The 21,157-nt window shown below is 42.1% G+C and overlaps 1 protein-coding gene across 1 annotated transcript in view; it reads left to right on the forward strand.

Moving 5' to 3' along the window:
- SNRNP200 (small nuclear ribonucleoprotein U5 subunit 200) overlaps positions 1-19,106 on the forward strand; it is a 42,745-nt gene extending 23,639 nt beyond the window's left edge. Inside the window, exons 12-45 of the mRNA XM_075207357.1 lie at positions 14-151; positions 353-508; positions 606-776; positions 961-1,154; positions 1,443-1,566; positions 1,751-1,900; positions 1,997-2,107; positions 2,249-2,380; positions 2,598-2,786; positions 3,013-3,210; positions 3,297-3,449; positions 3,902-3,982; positions 4,072-4,155; positions 4,675-4,781; positions 4,858-4,976; positions 5,069-5,223; positions 5,825-6,014; positions 6,216-6,389; positions 7,088-7,248; positions 8,364-8,591; positions 8,821-9,012; positions 9,555-9,733; positions 9,812-9,963; positions 14,843-14,951; positions 15,047-15,155; positions 15,429-15,618; positions 15,935-16,099; positions 16,359-16,480; positions 16,830-16,973; positions 17,056-17,232; positions 17,332-17,492; positions 17,772-17,853; positions 18,200-18,292; positions 18,699-19,106. Coding sequence (XP_075063458.1) covers positions 14-151; positions 353-508; positions 606-776; positions 961-1,154; positions 1,443-1,566; positions 1,751-1,900; positions 1,997-2,107; positions 2,249-2,380; positions 2,598-2,786; positions 3,013-3,210; positions 3,297-3,449; positions 3,902-3,982; positions 4,072-4,155; positions 4,675-4,781; positions 4,858-4,976; positions 5,069-5,223; positions 5,825-6,014; positions 6,216-6,389; positions 7,088-7,248; positions 8,364-8,591; positions 8,821-9,012; positions 9,555-9,733; positions 9,812-9,963; positions 14,843-14,951; positions 15,047-15,155; positions 15,429-15,618; positions 15,935-16,099; positions 16,359-16,480; positions 16,830-16,973; positions 17,056-17,232; positions 17,332-17,492; positions 17,772-17,853; positions 18,200-18,292; positions 18,699-18,842 — 5,034 coding nt within the window. The 3' untranslated portion in view covers positions 18,843-19,106. The remainder of the gene's footprint in view (positions 1-13; positions 152-352; positions 509-605; positions 777-960; positions 1,155-1,442; positions 1,567-1,750; positions 1,901-1,996; positions 2,108-2,248; positions 2,381-2,597; positions 2,787-3,012; positions 3,211-3,296; positions 3,450-3,901; positions 3,983-4,071; positions 4,156-4,674; positions 4,782-4,857; positions 4,977-5,068; positions 5,224-5,824; positions 6,015-6,215; positions 6,390-7,087; positions 7,249-8,363; positions 8,592-8,820; positions 9,013-9,554; positions 9,734-9,811; positions 9,964-14,842; positions 14,952-15,046; positions 15,156-15,428; positions 15,619-15,934; positions 16,100-16,358; positions 16,481-16,829; positions 16,974-17,055; positions 17,233-17,331; positions 17,493-17,771; positions 17,854-18,199; positions 18,293-18,698) is intronic.
- The last annotated feature ends 2,051 nt before the right edge of the window (positions 19,107-21,157 follow it).

Consider the following 21,157-nt stretch of genomic DNA (forward strand, 5'->3'; position numbering starts at 1 on the left):
TCTCTCCCTCCAGCAACTTTTGCCAGTGGAGAAACTTCCGAAATATGCCCAGGCCGGGTTTGATGGGTTTAAAACGTTGAACAGGATACAGAGCAAACTCTATAAAGCTGCACTAGACTCCGATGAGAATCTGCTGCTCTGTGCCCCTACCGTAAGTACCCTATGTGCAGCGCAGTCAGAACAGTAGTATGTGACAGTGCCCCCTGCTGTACATGTGGATAAAACGTGTGTGTCACATACATGCATAGGGTAACGACCTCTGCCTTTCATCGATCCGAATGCTACACAATTGTTTATATACGGTCTGTGTGTACAATCTTGTCTGACCACCAATCTTTATTGTTTTCCTTAGGGGGCTGGTAAGACAAACGTAGCTCTCATGTGCATGTTACGGGAGATTGGGAAACACATCAACGTGGATGGCACCATCAATGTTGACAACTTCAAAATTATTTACATTGCACCCATGCGCTCCTTGGTACAAGAAATGGTGGGAAGTTTCAGCAAGGTAAATATAGAATTCTCTTCCATTGTTTACATTCAAGCTGTTTACCTTAGGACGCATTGCCTTGGGTCTGTCCATCACACTTGACTTTGTCTTCCAGCGATTGTCTACATATGGTATCAATGTAGCAGAGCTGACTGGAGATCACCAGCTGTGTAAAGAGGAGATAAATGCTACCCAAATTATTGTCTGCACTCCAGAGAAGTGGGACATCATTACTCGTAAAGGAGGAGAGAGAACTTACACTCAACTTGTCCGTCTAATAATTCTGGTGAGTTTGTAAGAACTTAGTAGCTGTTAACCATGCAGATCTCCACATCATATAGCTTTGTAATTGTGATAGACTTCAGTGTAGTGCTTATTAAATTCTCACCCTACTCTTATTCCTCCCCTCCCCTTATTCCAGAACTGATGTGGAAGCCTGATGTTTGACATTAATATATTTTTGCTTTCAGGATGAAGTCCACCTTCTCCATGATGACAGAGGTCCTGTGTTGGAGTCTTTAGTTGCCAGAGCCATCCGTAACATAGAAATGACTCAAGAAGACGTGAGGTTGGTGGGTCTCAGTGCTACTTTGCCCAACTACGAGGATGTAGCTACTTTCCTTCGTGTGGATCCTGCCAAAGGACTCTTCTATTTTGATAACAGGTATTTGCACCAATCCAGCTAGTAAAGCCAGGTTATATACATTGTATAACATGGTAAAATTATGTGGTCTTTAACAGAGATTGCGGTTTTGCTTCCTTATTTTTTATTTTATTTCAAATCCAATGATAAAGTAGTGTAAAAACCTTCTAGGTTAAAAACAAAGTAATTTAACGTTAGAATATATATTATATTGACTTCAAATTAAAATAATAGATCATTTATTGTATAGAATACACAGGTCACTGAAAATAGCAGTATCTTCTTACATAAAATCCACGTGTTTTCTAGTTTCCGTCCCGTACCTCTGGAGCAGACGTATGTTGGCATCACAGAAAAGAAGGCTATTAAGCGTTTTCAGATCATGAACGAGATTGTGTATGAGAAGATCATGGAGCATGCTGGGAAAAACCAGGTATGTGTGCGCTGGATAAGGGAACAAAAAACACATCATCCCTAGTAGTTCTAATAAATAATGTAACATCTGAAAAGAGACTGCATATCTAAAAAATGGTGATCTAACCTTTTTATTCCAAAGTTCTTTTGCAAAGTATCTAAACCCTAGTTTATGATCTGAACTATGGCCATTCTCTTCCCAGGTGCTGGTTTTTGTGCATTCCAGAAAAGAAACTGGCAAAACATCCCGTGCCATCAGAGACATGTGCTTGGAAAAGGATACCTTAGGTCTGTTCCTGCGAGAGGGATCTGCCTCTACTGAGGTGCTGCGTACAGAGGCTGAGCAGTGCAAGGTAGGTTACCCATTTCCGGGTCTTTTAATTTTCTATTTTTTTTTTCTTCTTTGCCTGTTGTAATTTTTCTTGTTTAACAGCCTTTTTCTTCTCTAGAACCTGGAATTGAAGGACCTTTTGCCATACGGATTTGCTATTCACCATGCGGGAATGAGCCGTGTGGACAGGACTCTGGTGGAGGATCTATTTGCTGACAAACACATTCAGGTAAAATAACATGTTATCTCATGCTACACACATGGGAGAGTACAATGTTTGGTTTGTTCAGGTTATACTTGACAATGGTGTGTTTAGTTTGCTCCTAGCACAGGGTGAATGCAATAAGGACACCTGTATTTTGTGTTGCAGGTTCTGGTCTCCACAGCTACGTTGGCCTGGGGTGTGAATCTCCCAGCTCACACGGTCATCATCAAGGGGACTCAGGTCTATAGCCCAGAAAAGGGCAGGTGGACTGAGCTGGGAGCCCTGGATATCCTGCAGGTCAGTGTCATTGATGTGTGTGGCCTCAAGCAGTACGTGTGTTAGATTGGGGTCATTGAGTACATGCATGTACAAAACCATACATATGAAAAAAACTATATGTACTCAATGTTTCTCCTCCTCAGTTTTTTACACTGTACTGGAGAGTGGGCATTGTACTTTTGCAACACCAACACGGCATGTTATGTGTTAATGCGTTAATCTTTCTTTTCATCAGATGCTGGGTAGAGCCGGGCGTCCTCAGTATGACACAAAAGGTGAAGGTATCCTCATCACATCACATGGTGAACTGCAGTACTATCTGTCCCTGCTCAATCAGCAGCTGCCCATTGAGAGCCAGATGGTTGCCAAACTCCCAGACATGCTGAATGCAGAAGTGGTCCTGGGAAATGTGCAGAATGCAAAGGTATCTTGCTGCTCTTAGGCTGTCATTGTACAGTGGTATTAGAGGATGGTGAGAAGAATCTATATGCATAGATGTTGGGTTTCTTCCTTATAATCTAGCGAATGAGACAAGACTTTTAGAATGACCTCCTTAACAAAGACTTATGCGAGATTGATATTAAATAACAAATGTTACTAAAGTTTATTATAAGACCTCTGCTACACATGATATGATCATTGTTTTGTAGGATGCTGTGAACTGGGTGGGTTACACCTACCTATATATACGGATGCTGCGCTCCCCCAACCTATATGGAATCTCTCATGATGATCTCAAATCTGACCCCTTACTGGAGCAGAGACGCCTGGACTTGATCCACACGGCGGCTCTTATGTTAGACAAGAACAATTTGATCAAATATGATAAGAAGACTGGTAATTTTCAGGTAATGTTTCCCTAACCAAGCATTCTAAGAGTACTTGTGGTAGAATGTCGGAATCATTGTCTGAATGGACATTTGTTCTTTTCTAGGTGACTGAATTAGGTCGTATTGCCAGCCACTACTACATCACCAATGATTCTGTTCAGACTTACAACCAGCTTCTAAAGCCAACCCTCAGTGAAATAGAACTGTTCCGCGTATTCTCCTTGTCTTCAGAGTTCAAGAACATCACAGTCAGAGAGGTGGGTGCTGGGTGGAGAAATGTACAGTGATCAAAAAGATAAATTATTGAATTGTATCAAAAAGGTGTTCTTAAAGAGTGACCTGCCAGATTTAGTTTTTAAGAAAACGTTTTTTTATTTGGATATTAAATGTTTAATACAACATGCATACATTTAATAAAAACATCAGGGATTATCTGCAAAATTTCTTGGTGAAGATACCCAAGCAGGGGAATTGTCTCTGGCAATACTGTGTAAATGTATGTATTTCTGAAGTGGTGTTCGACGTAGAACTTGTATTCACCATGTTGAAGCGCTACTTATATGGGTGGAATGTTTTATGTTTTAAAGCTTGATCAGAAAAAGAGAGTTCGTGTTGTATGAATTTTTGTAAATATTGTGGGATGGGGGTTATGGAGTTTTGTGTTTGTGCATGTGCATGGACAGACACTGCAATTTGATTTGTTTTTCAGGAGGAGAAACTGGAGCTGCAGAAACTACTGGAGAGAGTACCGATTCCTGTGAAGGAGAGTATAGAGGAGCCAAGTGCTAAAGTGAGACCTCCATCAATTAGTAGTTATTGGTATAAACACTGGGTTAACCCTCCATATGGTAATGATTACCTATTGTCTCCTTTCTGTAGATCAATGTCTTGCTTCAAGCCTTCATCTCGCAGCTGAAATTGGAAGGGTTTGCTCTGATGGCAGACATGGTGTATGTAACACAGGTATTGTACTTTAGAATTCACAGCGTTAATAATATTTCATCTGTGAGTCAAGATTGCGGGACTCTGTTACGGTCAGTGTCATTATATCGGTGGAATCGGGTTTAAATTGGGTCCATAGTTATGTTTAGTTCAAGGCTGTGTACAATGTGCCAGTAGTCCTGGGCTGCATTCAAGTTGCCTTGTAAGCTTAACATTAACGTAATTTGTAATGGGGATTATTAAACTATAAGGATATAGTGTTCACGGTTTACACAGCCTTCTAGTAAATGCTGGAAGGGATGATGCATGCAAGAAAATACAGCAAGTACCAGTCATAGTCCACTCCAGTTTTTCCTATGAATACCATCTCTAGGGTGGACACTTTGTCCATAGGGATCATGTAGAAATGACGTGAGTGCTGCATTCAACAGCGGCTCGAAGGACTGCTTACACTTACTAAAACATGTTGCAACTGAATGATGTTCTGGTGGTAGTGTTGGCCCACGGCAGTGTCCTGTAATGTGTTTTGTGTCTCTTTAGTCTGCAGGACGTCTCATGCGAGCAATATTTGAAGTAGTCTTGAACAGAGGATGGGCCCAGCTCACAGACAAAACTCTGAATCTTTGCAAGATGATAGATAAGAGGATGTAAGTGTCGCTTTGTATGTTCTGTTTCTGATATCTCCCAGCCATGTCTCTGACCACCTCTCGCCTCTGTTTACAGGTGGCAGTCCATGTGTCCACTTCGACAGTTTAAGAAACTCCCAGAGGAAGTGGTGAAGAAGATTGAAAAGAAAAACTTTCCTTTTGAACGTCTGTATGACTTGAATCATAATGAGATAGGTGAGATCTGGCGTTTTCTTTTTAGTGAATTTTTCAGCTTCACGTACACCTATTATGTGTAATACATTTTCTCACCACTTCCTGTTCCGTAGGCGAACTTATCCGCATGCCCAAAATGGGGAAAACCATCCACAAATATGTGCACTTATTCCCTAAACTACACTTATCAGTGCACTTGCAGCCAATCACTCGCTCCACGCTAAAAGTGGAGCTGACCATCACCCCTGACTTCCAGTGGGACGAGAAGGTGAGCAGCACAGAATTAACAAATCTCTTTACCACCATCTAGTATCAGAACAGCCTTTCTTTTCTAAGTGTAGTAGTAGGCCTGTAGGCACATCCCTTTACAACCGGCCAAAGATTCCAGCTACCGTACTTGTGAGGCTATCTGTTCAGGGGCCCCACAGGGAAACGGGTGACTGCAGTATGAATTATCTTATGAAGGATGGAATGTGTATACAGGGGCTACTTTTGAAGAACTAATTTTCTTAAGAGTCTGTTCAATAGACACTGCAAAGAAGTGACACTTTTCATGATGTTTTATGCTCCTAATTAAAACCTATGGAAGGGATCTCCGTATAATAGTTGCAATGGGTACCGTGTAGGCCACTGCTGTAGACAGAATGTCTCTGTAGAATGGACATGCACATTTATAAGCAGAGAGTAATGGTTGGCATACAACTAATGCACATCATGAATCATAGCTTCATCTTCAGTCAGGCTTACACTCTTTATGGCGGGTGTGTAGGTGTTTATGCTTTGTATGTACCATTAATGGCTGTATTACTTTCTCAGCGCACATATTTTGTGTTTCAGCTTTGGTCTTACATAGCTTCCTGTATCCTTAGGTTCATGGTTCTTCTGAGGCTTTTTGGATCCTAGTGGAAGATGTGGACAGTGAAGTGATTTTGCACCATGAATATTTCCTTCTCAAAGCCAAATACGCCCAGGACGAGCATCTTGTCACATTCTTTGTGCCGGTGTTTGAGCCCCTTCCGCCACAGTACTTCATTCGGGTGGTCTCTGATCGCTGGCTGTGTGAGTATACTGCAGTACTGGTTGTGTTTCTTATTTAAATCCCACATTATACCTTTTTGTTTGCAAATATTATTCGTGTATTGGTCATATCATTGGACAAATGTGACAGTACAGAATAAAAGTATGTAAGAAGTAATTTGTTTTTGTATAATATGACCGGGATCATTGGTTTACTTATCCCTCTGCCTTGTGTATTTCCAGCCTGTGAGACGCAACTACCGGTCTCCTTCCGCCACCTGATCCTGCCTGAGAAATACCCCCCACCCACAGAACTGCTGGATCTTCAGCCACTGCCCGTCTCTGCTCTGAGAAACAGTGCTTTTGAGAGCCTGTACCAGGATAAGTTCCCTTTCTTTAACCCAATCCAGACCCAAGGTGAGGAGAATTGTCACCTATACGTTCGTGGAACTTGCTATTCAGTTTCATTTAATTTTACTGTTCACTGTCTTCAAACTTGTTTAATATTCTCTATTTGCCAATTCTTGACTAAACCTCAAAGTTGCCTACACTTGTTTATTTTCTCTAATGTTTACTGTTGCCTGTGCACAACTACTTATCCTTAATGGAGATATTTAGCTGTACCCGTGGGTGGTTTTTCATTTAATGGTAGAAGATAAAAACGTGACTGCTGTTTATTAAAGTTGCAAATGAAATGTTCTAAATGTCTCCACTTTGACTGGAGCTTTTAGTTGCCTCCTTGATGTTTTTAAACCAACTCAATTAGTTTCTTTCAGCAGTGCAATATTCTGTAAGTGCCAGGTGGTATGTTTTGCACATTGCTGCTGTGTAATTTGTACATTTTAATGAATGCAGTGTGACCACTTAGGGAGAGGAATGACCTACATCATTTTTGACGGTAGGATTTCTTCATCTCCCTTTATGATAAAGGAGTGTAACTATTTGGCCTAAACCAAGTACACAAATATCCAGGCTGTAATGACTGGTGAATTCATCATTCTGAAGTGCTGGTGGCCCAGTTTGCTGCGCCCTTTCTCTTATGTAATTTGAGACTGGGGAAAAATAAAATATACGGTACTTGATTCCCTATTAAGGCTTCCTTTCTTTTCTTGCAGTCTTCAACACGGTGTATAACAGTGATGACAACGTATTTGTTGGCGCTCCCACAGGCAGTGGGAAGACTATTTGTGCAGAGTTTGCTATTCTGCGTATGCTCCTGCAGAACTCTGAGGGGCGCTGCGTTTATATAACTCCCATGGAGGCTCTAGCTGAACAGGTATGTTTCTTACATTCCGTGACAATGGCTGTCACCGGTCTGTCCATCCCACCCACCTCTGTAATGCGTTTTCATGTCACAATGGCTGTCAGAGCTACTCGCGACCTTTGATTCCTTTAGATTTGTTTCTTTTGTTTCTTTTTTTGGAATATCTATAATGTGCTGAACTCCCCCAGAGCTGCGAGTCTCCATTGTGAAGGTGTCATGGTCTTTATATGAATGTATCTCTACAAAATGTATTCTCTGTATAGCTGAAAGATGTTTCCAACTCTCCTTTTGATAGGTCATTTTAGTAGTTCTGTTTCCGTAGTTGTAGAGTTTTCTAAAGATTTCTGGTAATCACATGTTCTATAGCAAACTTCTCATCAATTCCCTGTCAAGCACCTGTTACAGCTTGTGTGTTAGGGTCTGATATGTTAATCAATCTAGTTTGCTCTTCTCTTACTGGATTTATGTGATTTCTTTGCAAACCGTGAAACTTTTACTTTGTTTCTTACATTAATTAGTTGTTGGTTTTTTTGTCTGAATTGTGATTAATGTTGTCCTGGGAAAGTGGTACACATGTAATATGTCCTCCACCCACCCGTGCACACACTGCTGCATTATTCCATTACTCCTTTTTGTGCCTTTATCAGCTGTAATTGTCAGCTGTTAGATGTGATTCATTTATGGAAATGTATGCTAATAACACATCTCTTCCACAGAACAGCTTTTAGCTCATGCATATATCAGGATGCCTAAGAGTGATGAAAGTGATGTTTTGGTTACATAAGCTGGGCACCTTTTTGGTGTCTTCATGTCTAGTTTTATTAGGTTGATGTTGATAGGATTTTAACTGAAGGGTTAGTGCCATTTATTTATAAGTACAGTTTACCCCTCATTGGGTGTCCTGGGTATTATGGCTAAAGCTCCCACCTACAGCTTATAAAGAAAATGGATGTTTCACCGTATATTGTTTGCCTCTTGGTTTTGTGATCATTACTGTGGTATCCTATGAGTTGTATCATAAAATGTAGTTGGTAGTAGCTTGTGAGATGATAACTCTGCATATTAGAGACAGAGCAAGTGACCAATGTCTTCTAGCGGGCTTTACTAACCCAACTTTCCTGGTATAGGTGTTTATGGACTGGTTTGAGAAGTTCCAGGACAGGCTGTATAAGAAGGTCGTCCTGCTGACTGGTGAAACCAGCACAGATCTAAAACTGCTGGGAAAAGGGAATATTATCATCAGCACGCCAGAGAAGTGGGACATCTTGTCCCGACGGTGGAAACAGCGTAAAAACGTACAGAATGTGAGCCTGTTCATCGTGGATGAGACTCATCTCATTGGTGGAGGCAACGGGGTGAGTAAATGACAGGGATGAGCCTGAGCCTCTAATTCTTTGGTGAAGGTCTTTAGATTATGAGCCACATTTCTTATTCATTGAGCTATTACAGCTTATTGTCATACATCTTTGTGTGGTTTATAAATCCGTGTTGCTTTTGGGGGGGGGGGGGGGGGGGTCTCTGTGAAGACTTGCACTCAGTGGCATCTTTGTGAATTAATGTGGCTTCCTATCTTCTTCCTTATAGCCTGTGCTGGAGGTCATTTGCTCCCGTATGCGCTACATTTCCTCCCAGATAGAGAGGCCGATCCGTATTGTGGCCCTCAGCTCCTCCCTCTCCAATGCTAAAGATGTTGCTCACTGGCTAGGGTGCAGCGCCACATCAACATTTAACTTCCATCCCAATGTGAGACCAGTCCCCCTGGAGCTACACATCCAGGTAAGATCAATGAGTGCCTATATAATACTATAATGAGCATTAATGTACTTCTACTCAGTCCTGCTTTATTCCTCGTTACTGATCTTTCCATTGAAAAATGAATTTGGCAAGTTGAGATGCTTCCTTACAGAGGAGTTTACCATTCAGCATTGCCAGTGTGAGATATTCTCTGTGGGGTTAATTTCCACCTAAAGGAGTTCTAATGGGATTGGGCTAACTTATGTTCTAATTAAACGCTTCTGTTCCAATTGGATCTATGTAGTGATAATCAAATATGTACTATTTAATTTAAATGCAGCATGTAACCGCTTCATAACAGACATTGTCAGACATGCTTTGTACATGGCTAAAATGTTTTGATTGAATGAAAAGTGTTCTTTTTCTCTTTTTTTTTTTCTTTTAAGCGGCTTTATGTAAGCAACTAAAACGTGTAGCTCGTTGAGCGATTAATTTTCTGTATTTCACGTAATGATCTCCATTTGGGTGGAGTTTTACATTTTTGTAAGAAGCAGTTTTCTTAATCTTCTATATCAATTTTCTAGGGCTTTAACATCAGTCACACACAAACCAGGCTGCTTTCCATGGCTAAGCCAGTTTACCACGCCATTGTTAAGCACTCTCCCAAGAAGCCCATCATTGTCTTTGTGCCCTCACGGAAGCAGACCCGGCTCACAGCCATTGATATACTCACGACATGCGCCTCTGATGTGCAGCGACAAAGGTTGGTAATGGAGAGAGGGGTGTACTGGGAACGTGTATAAGATGCAGAGTTTACTGATGTTGCTCTTCTTTTGCTCAGATTTCTACATTGCACAGAAAAGGATCTGGCACCATATCTGGATAAACTCAGTGACGGCACACTGAAAGAGACCCTGCTGAACGGTGTTGGTTATCTGCACGAGGGGCTCTCTTCTTTGGAGCGACGCATCGTTGAACAGCTCTTCAACTCTGGTACAAGCTAACACTCTGTTTCAGTAAATGAGTTTCTCTTTCATCCTATCTGGGGGACACTGCTACCATGGGTTGTGAGAGTGGGGTGAAGCTGGCACTTAACAGGTTAACTTTGTTAATGTATCAAAGCTGACAAACCCCTCTCCTCTGCAAACCCCCTGTATCCTCTCCAGTCTTAGTTAACTCCCAAGGGAGTTGGGCTTACTTTTATGGCAGGAAGAAGTTATTCTATATTTTTTCTCCTAAAATGTAACTTTATTGTTGCAGCAGTGTGCTCTGTTAGCTGGCAGAGCTTACTTACAATAGTGTTTTTGTTATTTTTATTTAATAAAATCGATCAACTGACAAGCAGATTATAGCCGCTGCCAGGTTGCTAAAAAACCCAGATACCAGCGCTGCCAGAACGTCACAGAGCGTCAGAGGCCACCATATTGAATTATACCAAGGCCCCTCCTCAGCAAAGGATGGGGGGTATTTGTGCAATAAGAAAAATGACCACCAGAAATCTGCTAATAGCGACTGCTATATAGTATAGATGCATCAGGAAAAAGGTGCAGCTGGAGGGTACTAAGGACAGAGCCCTCTCCCCCACGGAGTCAGAAGCAGCAATTAAGCTGTTCCAAAGGCTCCAATCACTGCCCGGGAAAAGAGCTGCAGACATTCTCAGGGACACAGAGTTGCTGACAGACCTCTCCTCCATAAGAATCTTAGCCTGATTGGAAGGCTAAGTACCACTCTTCTTTTATCTCTATATTATAGATAGGGGTATATTGAAATAAAGTTTCTGTTGCAATAGCATTTTTAAAAAAAAAATAAAAAAATATAGACTACTAATTGCATAACACATAGCCTTTGCAAGAGATACTAATTTTTGACTCTGTCATAGATCAGTTAGTATCTTTCTGTCTGCTTGTGAGTGCCTGCATTTCAGTCTTTTACTGTTATACTATTCCCTTAAAAAAAATGTCTGTCAAGGGAAAGGCACCTCGGGCAAAATATTATTCCTGTTTAAAGATAAGTTACCAATGGACTACAGGACCCAGGGTCGCTTTGTGCTGACTGCAGTGGGGGTACTCGAGCCGGGCAGGCTCAGGTTAGCGCACCGCCATTAGCGGAACTGCCTGCATGGGCAAATGCCCTCACACAGGGAGTTGAGACATTGGTTAAGCCAGTGGATTCCAATCTTTCAGTTCAAGCACCCTTAGGGTCTTCAAAATGTTTTCAAGGCACCCCTAAGCCAAACTAATTACCAAGTAGTCCCCAGCCTTGCTTACCACTGGCCCTGGCCGAGACACACCTGTGAGATCACCAAGGCACCCCAGGGACCTAGGCGCACCGTTTGGGAACCACTGGGTTAAGCTGCTATCTAAACCAACAGAGATTCCAGCGGTTGCGGCAGTTCTCCCCTCTACCTCAGTAGCAATTGACCCCCTAGTAACAGGCAGGATTAGGGGAACCGCCGAGTCCAATGACTTAGGATAGGCTGGGGCTCCGTCTGTCTTCACCTCACAATACCCTCCTACAGAAGGACCGGCTTGGTCGGCTTCCCTAGTTAGAGGACTTGATAGATTAAACCGGTTCTTGGATGCGCCAGGACCCTTACCCAAAAAAAAGACACCAATCCGCTAACCCCCTTCTGACCCTCTCTGATTCGGAGGAATTGTCAGAAGAGGATGGTGAACTGATGGAAGACTCTGATTCTACGCAGGTCTTTGACCCAGAAGAGTCTTCCAGATATCGGGGTATTGACGACCTGTTGGTAGCAGTTCGTTAGACATTAGGTATTCTGGATCTAGAAGAGACTAGAACATCAGATCAAAGTCACTTCAAAAAATCCAGGAAACGTGCGAACCGCTTTCCTCCACCTGCAGAACTGAAGGAAATAACGGAAGCATCCTGGAAGCAACCAGATAGGAAATTTACTGTTCGGCGAAGGTGTCTGGCTTTATATCCATTACAGGAGGGATATCAGTCGTTGGGAATAGGTTTCAAGGATTGATTCACCGGTGGTGCGCTTAGCACGACACACCACACTCCCTATTCCAGGGACCACCCCCTTACAGGAAAATACTGACCGCAAAATAGAGGGATTTTTTTAAAGTCTATCTACACTGCGGCAGGTACGTCCATCAGACCTATGTTTTTATCGGCATGGGCTGACCAATTAGCAGCGGGTCTGCAAAATTCGGAATTGCTTCCCCCTGCCCTGCATCTCAAGGAGGCTTCCGGATACTTGTACAAGGCCGCCCATAATGCAGACTTCCTTTCTTCATCTATTTCTGCAACCACAGTACTTGTCAGGAGAAACTTATGGCTCAGGTCCTGGGATACAGATATGAATCAAAAAGTCTTTTAGAATCACTCCCGAATTCATGGGGAGTGTTATTCGGACCTGAACTGGAAAGTATAATTTGCCAGGCCACAGGAGGCAAAATCGGCTTCCTCCCTGTAAACGTTCCAAAACCTAGGACACAGATATTTAGTTCATTTTGACAGTCCCTTCGTGGGGGCTACACTGGCTGGAGCTCACAGAGACTGAGAGCTTTGGCCTCTAGAGGACAATCGTATAGAGGTAGGCCTTCCTCCTCCACAAAACGTCCATCTCCTAAGCTTTCAGAAAAGCAGTCAGTTTGGCGGTCTCCCTCCACTCCTCGCGGCTGCAGGAGTGTGTGGACGTCTGCTACTGTTCAGAGATCAGTGGACTGTGTCCTAATAAGACTGTTTGATTCGGGGGTTCATAACCAGAGTATACATGATAGATCTATCAGTTCCAGCACCTCGTCGGTTCTTCACAACCAGTTTACCCTGCGGCGTTCGAAAGAAAGAGGCGATGCTTACATGCATTGCCTCTCTTTTTTCCGCCTGTCATCCACCAGGTTCCGGAACACCAAAAGAGACTGGTTCTACTCCAATCTCTTTTTGGTCCCAAAGCCGGACGACTCGCTCCGGCCTGTGCTAAATCTAAAGCAGTTAAACCGGCACTTATGGGGTGGTCATGTTTCGAATGGAATCCCTTAGGTCAGTCATCAATGGACTGGAACCAGATCAATTCGTGGCATCCTATAGACATCAAAGATGCCTACCTTCACATGCCTATCTTGAAGGCTCATCTGGCCCTTCTCAGATTTAAAGTGGGACTGTCTCACTACCATTTCAGAGCTCTCCCATTTGACCTTTTGACAGCACCAAGAGTGTTTATGAAAATAATGTCAGTAATGGTAGCCTGTCCTCATTCCAGAGGAGTGCAAATAGTGCCCTATCTGTACGATCTGCTCATAAGAGTTTCCTCAGCTCTCCAGCTGAATCAGCACCTGCTCCTCACTATTGGGACCCTGGAGACGCATGGATGGCTCATAAATCAAGAAAAGTCACAATTGATTCCGTGCCAAAAAATGACCTTTCTGGGACTAATCATGGACACCAACCAACAAACAGAAGGTTTTCCTTCCGGAGGACAAATCTCAATTCCTGAGGAACCTGACGGCTCGAGTTAAGACCTGCCGCAGACCATCGGTCCACTTGTACATGCGTATATTCGGAAAGATGGTATCGACATTTGAGACCATTCCTTATGCTCTGCTGCACTCGCACTGCTTCCAATGGGACCTCTTGAGGAAGTGGTCAGGATCCCATCTGGGATTGAAGAGACAGCTGATACAATAGTCACCAGAGGCAAAGGCTTCCCTCAGATGGTGGACAGTCCACGACAATCTGACAGTGGGGAGGTCCTTTGCCCCATGGTCCAACCACAGATGCCAGCCTGACAGGATGGGGGGCTGTGGTACTTCAGTTATCACTCCAGGGACTCTGGACCATTCGGGATACTTCGCTTCCCATCAGCATTCGGGAGCGAAATCCATGCTAATGGGCTTAGAGAGTGCCCAGGCGATACTTCACGGGCACCCAGTCCGTCTGCAGTCCAACAATGCGACGGCAGTGTCTTATGTCTACAGACAGGGGGGGGGGGCAATGAGGGTGGCTGCTCAGATCTTGACTAGAGCAGAGAACCACGTCCCTCCTATATCCGCAATTTTATCACAGGAATCCAAAACTGGGAAGCAGACTTTCTCAGCCGGCATGCGATATTGCCGGGAAATGTCGCTCCATCCGGAGGTCTTCCAGTCTCTGGTCCTACGATGGGGGATTCCGGACCTGGACTTAATGCCATCACGTCACGACAGAAAGGTGCCTCTGTTTTTCTCTCGAGTAAGATTCACCTTGGCGGTGGCCATCGACGTAAAGACGATGACATGGGGCTTCAGGTTGGGACACCTGTTTCCTCCCATCCCTATGATTCCCAGAGTCCTTCTACAAGTGAAGCTAGGGGAACGCCCAGTCAATCTAGTGGCTCTCGCTTGGCCAAAGTGAATTTGGTACGCAGAAATTCTGGAGCTAGCGGTAGGTCAGAATGTGACCTACCTCCTCTTCAAGAAGACCACCTTCAGCAAGGACCATTCACACATCAGGAATTGCCATGGCTCAATTTAACGGCATGGCTGTTGAGGCCAGCCGTGGAGGTCCAGAGGGTTCTCTCCACGAGTAGTGAATACCCTCCTTCGGGCTAGAAAAACAGTTTCCGCACGTATTTACCACCGTATCTGTAAAACCTACATCAGATGGTGTGAAAACCAACCATGCCACACGGCTGCCTTTTATTGTTTTCTATCAATATTTTGGTAATCGCACTTTTATTTTGATGTTTGCTGTTTGTTTGTTTTTTTAAATAAACTTCCCTAGCCCATGCATTTCTTCACCCGATCCTTAGTTACCATCCTTTCCTCATTCAGTCCATTTAGAGATGCTGCTTACCGTGGGGTGTAGAGGGGCTGTGCTCGGAGTAAGGCACTAATATATTATTATTTTTTTCTGTCCACAACAGGCGCAGTGCAGGTGATTGTAGCTTCTCGCAGTCTTTGTTGGGGTCTTAACATTTCTGCTCATCTGGTCATCATCATGGACACTCAGTACTACAATGGAAAGATTCATGCGTACGTATAGCTGAACTCTGTAAAGGATGATGGTTTGTTTCTGGGTTTTTTTTTATTATTATTTTAACAGCACTCATTGCCTTTCTCCCACTCAGGTACGTGGATTATCCCATCTATGATGTTCTCCAGATGGTGGGATACGCAAATCGACCCCTGCAGGATGACGAAGGGCGATGTGTCATTATGTGTCAAGGATCAAAGAAGGTGAGAATGGGAAGAGAGGTCTCTGCTTTGTTTAATATACATACAACTTTATTTCATATTTTAACGTAGAAAAGCTGGGGATACATGTTTAGTTTTTCTACCTTTTTTACTCTTGAGCACTTTAGTTTTCTCATTCTTTTGTTACATTCCTCTGTTGCTTGTCCTCTCCGTTTTTAGTTTTATATATCCTCATCTGTTTTGCGATCTCTATGTATTGTCTTTTCCACTGCTTTCATTGTTTCACCAACTTTTTTTTTTTTTTAATCTACCCAGGATTTCTTTAAAAAGTTCCTGTATGAGCCTCTGCCAGTGGAATCTCACTTGGATCACTGCTTACATGACCATTTCAATGCTGAAATTGTCACCAAAACCATAGAGAACAAACAGGACGCAGTGGACTACCTGACCTGGACATTCTTGTACCGGCGCATGACACAGAATCCAAACTACTACAACTTACAGGGTGGGTACAGGAGATCTCTTGCTATACTTTGGTTATGCAGCACTCAACTCTAACCTCATTCTGTCTTTTTGCTCTTATTATCACCATCTCCAGTTGAAACATAATTATGTCAGTCCTTTTGTGTTTCCTTCTCTCCCACTCTCTAAATTCACCTTTTTAATTCTTGTCATGTGTGATTTCCTTTCTTCCATTGAAACCATTGTCTTAGACTGGCAGAATTATTTATTCTCTCGACATTTCATACTTTTGTTAATTTTTGTCTTGGATGGTTTTATGCAAATGTGTGAATGATATCTCTATTGTATCTGTGTCTTAGGTGTATCCCACAGACATCTCTCAGACCACTTGTCGGAACTAGTTGAACAGACGCTCAGTGACTTGGAACAGTCTAAGTGTATCAGTGTTGAGGATGAAATGGATGTCGCCCCTCTCAATCTGGGCATGATAGCAGCTTATTATTATATCAATTACACCACAATAGGTGAATAGAAATCCATTACTACTCCCTTTTCCTTAATGTCTTTTTGCTTGCTCCTTTTCTCCTTTAGGGGGATTCAATTAGCCGCAATGTTCCTCAGAACATCGCAGCCACAGGATTTTTACAAGAAATCTCCGCTGATTTTTTTTTTCCCTCTCGACCCCATAGAGATGCAAGGAAAAATGAGCGGATAATTTGCTGTAGTAATGTTAAAACTGCTCAGCCCTAACTTCTTTTTCATTTTATTTCTTTTTCTTCTCAGAACTCTTTAGTATGTCCCTCAATGCCAAGACCAAAGTGCGGGGGTTGATTGAAATAATCTCCAATGCCGCAGAGTATGAGGGCATACCCATCCGCCACCGTGAGGACAACCTGCTCCGTCAGGTATGAGGGGGCGCGGCCATGGCAGGAATTTTGTGTAATATTGAGAACTGGAGCGTAATAATAACTATGTGACGTAGTAATAAAAAAAACAATTGTAGACTGATCACCCAGTCTTTTGTGGAGAAAGTTTGTATAAGTTGTATATAAGCTGAAATGATGTGATAGCTACATGTTTTTAGGGAGTGTGTTCCTGTTCTTTCTGCAATGTGGTGATAAAAATGTGAAACTCTTATCATGATAAAAATGGTATAATGAGAAATGTATCTTGTTGCTTTCAGACTTTGTGATTTAAAGTATTATTTTCTGCTTTTGATTTACATTATGTTCCTTCTAACTTCTCGCTCTTTAGCTGGCACAGAAAGTCCCCCATAAACTTACCAATCCCAGATTCAATGACCCTCATGTGAAGACCAACTTGCTCCTTCAGGCTCACCTTTCCCGCATGCAGCTGAGTGCAGAACTTCAGTCGGACACAGAGGAAATCCTCAGCAAGGTGTGAAACAAGTGTAATGATGTGGAGCAAAGCCCATCTACTCATACGTTTATACTAATTACGCCTTTCTCCGCTTCACCAGGCAATTCGGCTCATCCAGGCGTGTGTGGATGTGCTCTCCAGTAATGGCTGGCTCAGTCCAGCCCTCGCTGCTATGGAACTGGCACAAATGGTCACCCAAGCCATGTGGTCCAAGGACTCCTATCTGAAACAGCTGCCGCACTTCACCATTGAGAACATCAAGCGATGCACAGACAAGGTAACACTACTAGATATGTAATGCAGCATACTCATAATATTATCCACAGCACTTGGCCTAATCTATGTGGAAAGCGCTAAATTCTCTTGTCTAATGCAGGGAGTGGAGAGTGTATTCGATATTATGGAGATGGAGGATGAGGATCGTACAGAACTGCTGCAGCTCTCCGATTCCCAGATGGCAGATGTCGCCAGGTTCTGTAATCGGTATCCCAATATTGAACTGTCCTACGAGGTGGCAGATAAGGAATCCATTAGGAGGTGAGAACAGAGTATGCATAAATGTGTGGTGAGAGGTTTGGCTATTCAACAGAGGGTAGAAAAGTAAAATAACATCTAGGTAGTTGAAGGATGCCCATGTGTTGATCACTAGATATATGCTGCCCTTGGTTGCTCTGCAGATCCTGGGCTGAAGCACAATTTGCTGTAAATGCCTCCTAAAAAGTAGAAATGGGAATAGAGTTTGTGAATCGCCATTAGTATGCTTTGTGTAGTGTATGCACATGTGGTCTGCTCTATATAATGATGTCTTTCTTGCAGTGGTGGAGCCGTTGTGGTGCTTGTGCAGCTGGAACGAGAGGAGGAAGTTACAGGTCCTGTCATCGCTCCCCTCTTCCCCCAGGTATGTTCAAATTCAAAGCAAAGTTTTTCTATATTCATAAATTAAAACTGAAACTTTTTAAGACTTGTTTCCCTTTAATTGTCTATGCTTTTTCATGCCAATGTTTGGTGGTCTCACCTATAAAGATCAATCTGTTTTCGTGCATGTTTTCTATAAATCTACTCATGCTTGCACAGAAAGTTACTAGTAACTAGTTTCTAGTAAAAAATAAAAAAAAATGTTAGTATTCTATGGTGTAGCACAACATCCCTTTTAATGCTCAATTTGACTCTTATTAGAGTGGTATCTAGTTATGTTTGTGTTTATAACAGACGGCACAGATAACATAGTCTGACTCTCTTTACAGAAACGTGAAGAAGGCTGGTGGGTAGTTATCGGAGATGCCAAATCAAACAGCCTGATCTCCATCAAGAGGCTGACACTACAGCAGAAAGCTAAGGTGAGGAGGGGGTACTGGAAAGCTTGGTTGTCTCATTGTATCTTCAAGTTGTTGCCTGTGATGCAGAGTTAATTAGAACTAGCTAGTTGAAAGTGTATATGGTTTTGGTTTACCTGGTGAGGTGCTGTTATTTATGCTAGACCTGTGCTCAGTTAGGTGCTTACTGCTTACACCAAGAATATTAACTTGTGGCAAAGCTTTTATGTATGTACAGAATATTTTTCTTTACACTTTTAAATTGTATAATTTGTATATATTATGATTTTAAAAGTGCTCGAAACCTAGTAAAATATGACCGAGCAGTGACAGATACTCAAATAACATGAATAGGAGATGAAATACTGTACATTAACTGAACAGCCTCCAAGTATTAACCATTTACAGCCTCCTTTATTTCTTCCTCCAGGTTAAGTTGGATTTCGTAGCTCCAGCCACAGGGGCACATAATTACACCCTATATTTTATGAGCGATGCTTACATGGGCTGTGATCAGGAGTACAAATTCAGTGTGGACGTGAAGGAGGCCGAAAGTGACAGCGATTCTGATTAGGAGCCATCTCTATCCTGAATCCAAGGGAGCAGCCTGTGTCTCACTGTCATCTTTATTGCACAGCTGCTTACTGTAGACAATGTTACTGTACATAGCTTTTAAATATAATACTTAAGCAATGTGACACCTTTTGAATATGTAATGAGTAGCGCAGTGTGGAAGCTACAATTGTTAATAACAGAATGATAATTTGTGAAAACTTTGGAAGTCATGTCTCTGTTTTCTTTATACTAGATTATAAAATAAACATTTCTCTTTTTTGTATGTGGTCTAAAGTGTATTCACTGAAGTATTTTGATGATTGATTGGGTGTTTTCATGAGTTGAATGCCTGAATAAAGGATTTCTTACTAAAGCACGCCGATCACCTGTTAGTTAATGTTATATGAAAGTATATTTAAGATAAAAAACTCACCAATATGTAGATTTTTATAACTTTTAGTATGAATGGTTAAAGTAACAGCTTTTTTCTGTCCCAGCATGTTCATGAAAAGCAATTTTAACTGTTCATGCTAATTATCAAGTAACAGATTTAAGTAGCAAAATAGATCATGGTATCGCCCACAGCCAATTGAAACCCTGCATTTTGAGATGGCAATTTGAATTCCATTACACAGTTAATTCTTCACAACAGAAGGAAAATAATATTGACGCTACTAGTGATGAAACACGGCAGCCCCTGAAACCGATCTACTCAGTAACAGATTTACCCTAGTGCTCCTTTTTATCTTTTTTTTTTTTTTTTTTTTTTTAGACTTTATAATTTATACATAAGTACAGTGGTTCCCAAACTTTTGCAGTTCGCGGCACCCTTAGAGTCTCCATAATTTTTTCAAGGCACCCCTCCAAAATAATTACCGAGCAGTCCCATTTTATAAGTAGTTGGATCAAAACAAAGTAATAAGTATTTAGGGCAGGACAGAAATACTTATTTAGTTGTATGCTAAAATACATAAATCCAAGGAAAAATAATTTTATATATTTTTTTTCAATTCTATTTCTGTCAAAGAATAATTGACAGACAACTCATGCTAACAGTAAAGAATACTGAGACCATTCATGTGTGGGGTTGTTTCTCATCCAAGGGAGTGGGCTCACTCACAATTTTGTCTAAGCACACAGCCATGACATCCTCTAAGAGCAACTTCTCCCAAACATCCAAGAACAGTTTGGTAACGAAAAATGCGTTTTCTAGCATGATGGAGCACCTTGCCATAGGCAAAAGTGATAACTAAGTGGCTTGGGGATCAAAACAGAAATTTTGGGTCCATGGCCAGGAAACTCTGCAGACCTTAATCCCTTTTGTGAACTTGTGGTCAATCCTCAAGAGGCGGGTGGACAAACAAAAACCCACAAATTCTGCCAAACTCCAAGCATTGATTAGCCAAGAATGTCCAGCCATCAGTCAGTATGTGGCCCAGAAGTTGATTGACAGCATGTCAGGGCAAATTGCAGAGGTCTTCAAAAAGATGGGTCAACATCATCATTTATTTATATAGCACCACTAATTCCGCAGCGCTGTACAGAGAACTCATTCACATCAGTCCCTGCCCCATTGGAGCTTACAGTCTAAATTCCCTACTATAGAGACACACTCAACCACAGACAGACAGACTAGGGTCAATTTAGATAGCAGCCAATTAACCTACCAGTATGTTTTTGGAGTGTGGGAGGAAACCGGAGCACCCGGAGGAAATCCACGCAAACACAGGTAGAACATACAAACTCCACACAGATAAGGCCATGGTCGGGAATCAAACTCATGACCCACTGAAAATATTGTAATTTTACTTCAGTATACCATAGCAACATCTGACAAAAAGGTCTAAAAACACTGAGGCAGCAAACTTTGTGAAACCCAATACTTGTGTCATTCTCAAAACTTTTGGCATGACTGTAGTCCCTGAATGAAGCCTATAAGAAATGCAGGAGTATTAGTGAGCTCCAATTTTAATTTGGGACAGTTTGGTCATTCCCTCTGTATTTGATATGCCAGCTGTTGGTACTGTAGTTAATTCATTTAGTTAACACTTAGGATTCGTTGTGCAGGAATGTGATACTTACAGTGCAGAGGAAAAGCATTTGGTCCCTGATTGATTTTATTTTTTTGCCATATTTTTTTCCACAGTGATTATATTGTTTATTCAGTCAAGACCTAATATTAGATAAAAATAGACCCTAAGTTAACATTGACATTTTAGTTTGCTTAATGAAAAGAGAAGACCTAGCTAAAAGAACAGCCATTGTAAACTATGTATGTTCACTAGCCTAGATAGCTGGGATATTGAATAAGTACACTACGTGAACAATAAAAAG

Source organism: Mixophyes fleayi, chromosome 4 (assembly GCF_038048845.1).
Source record: "Mixophyes fleayi isolate aMixFle1 chromosome 4, aMixFle1.hap1, whole genome shotgun sequence".
NCBI classification, from domain to species: Eukaryota; Metazoa; Chordata; class Amphibia; order Anura; family Limnodynastidae; genus Mixophyes; species Mixophyes fleayi.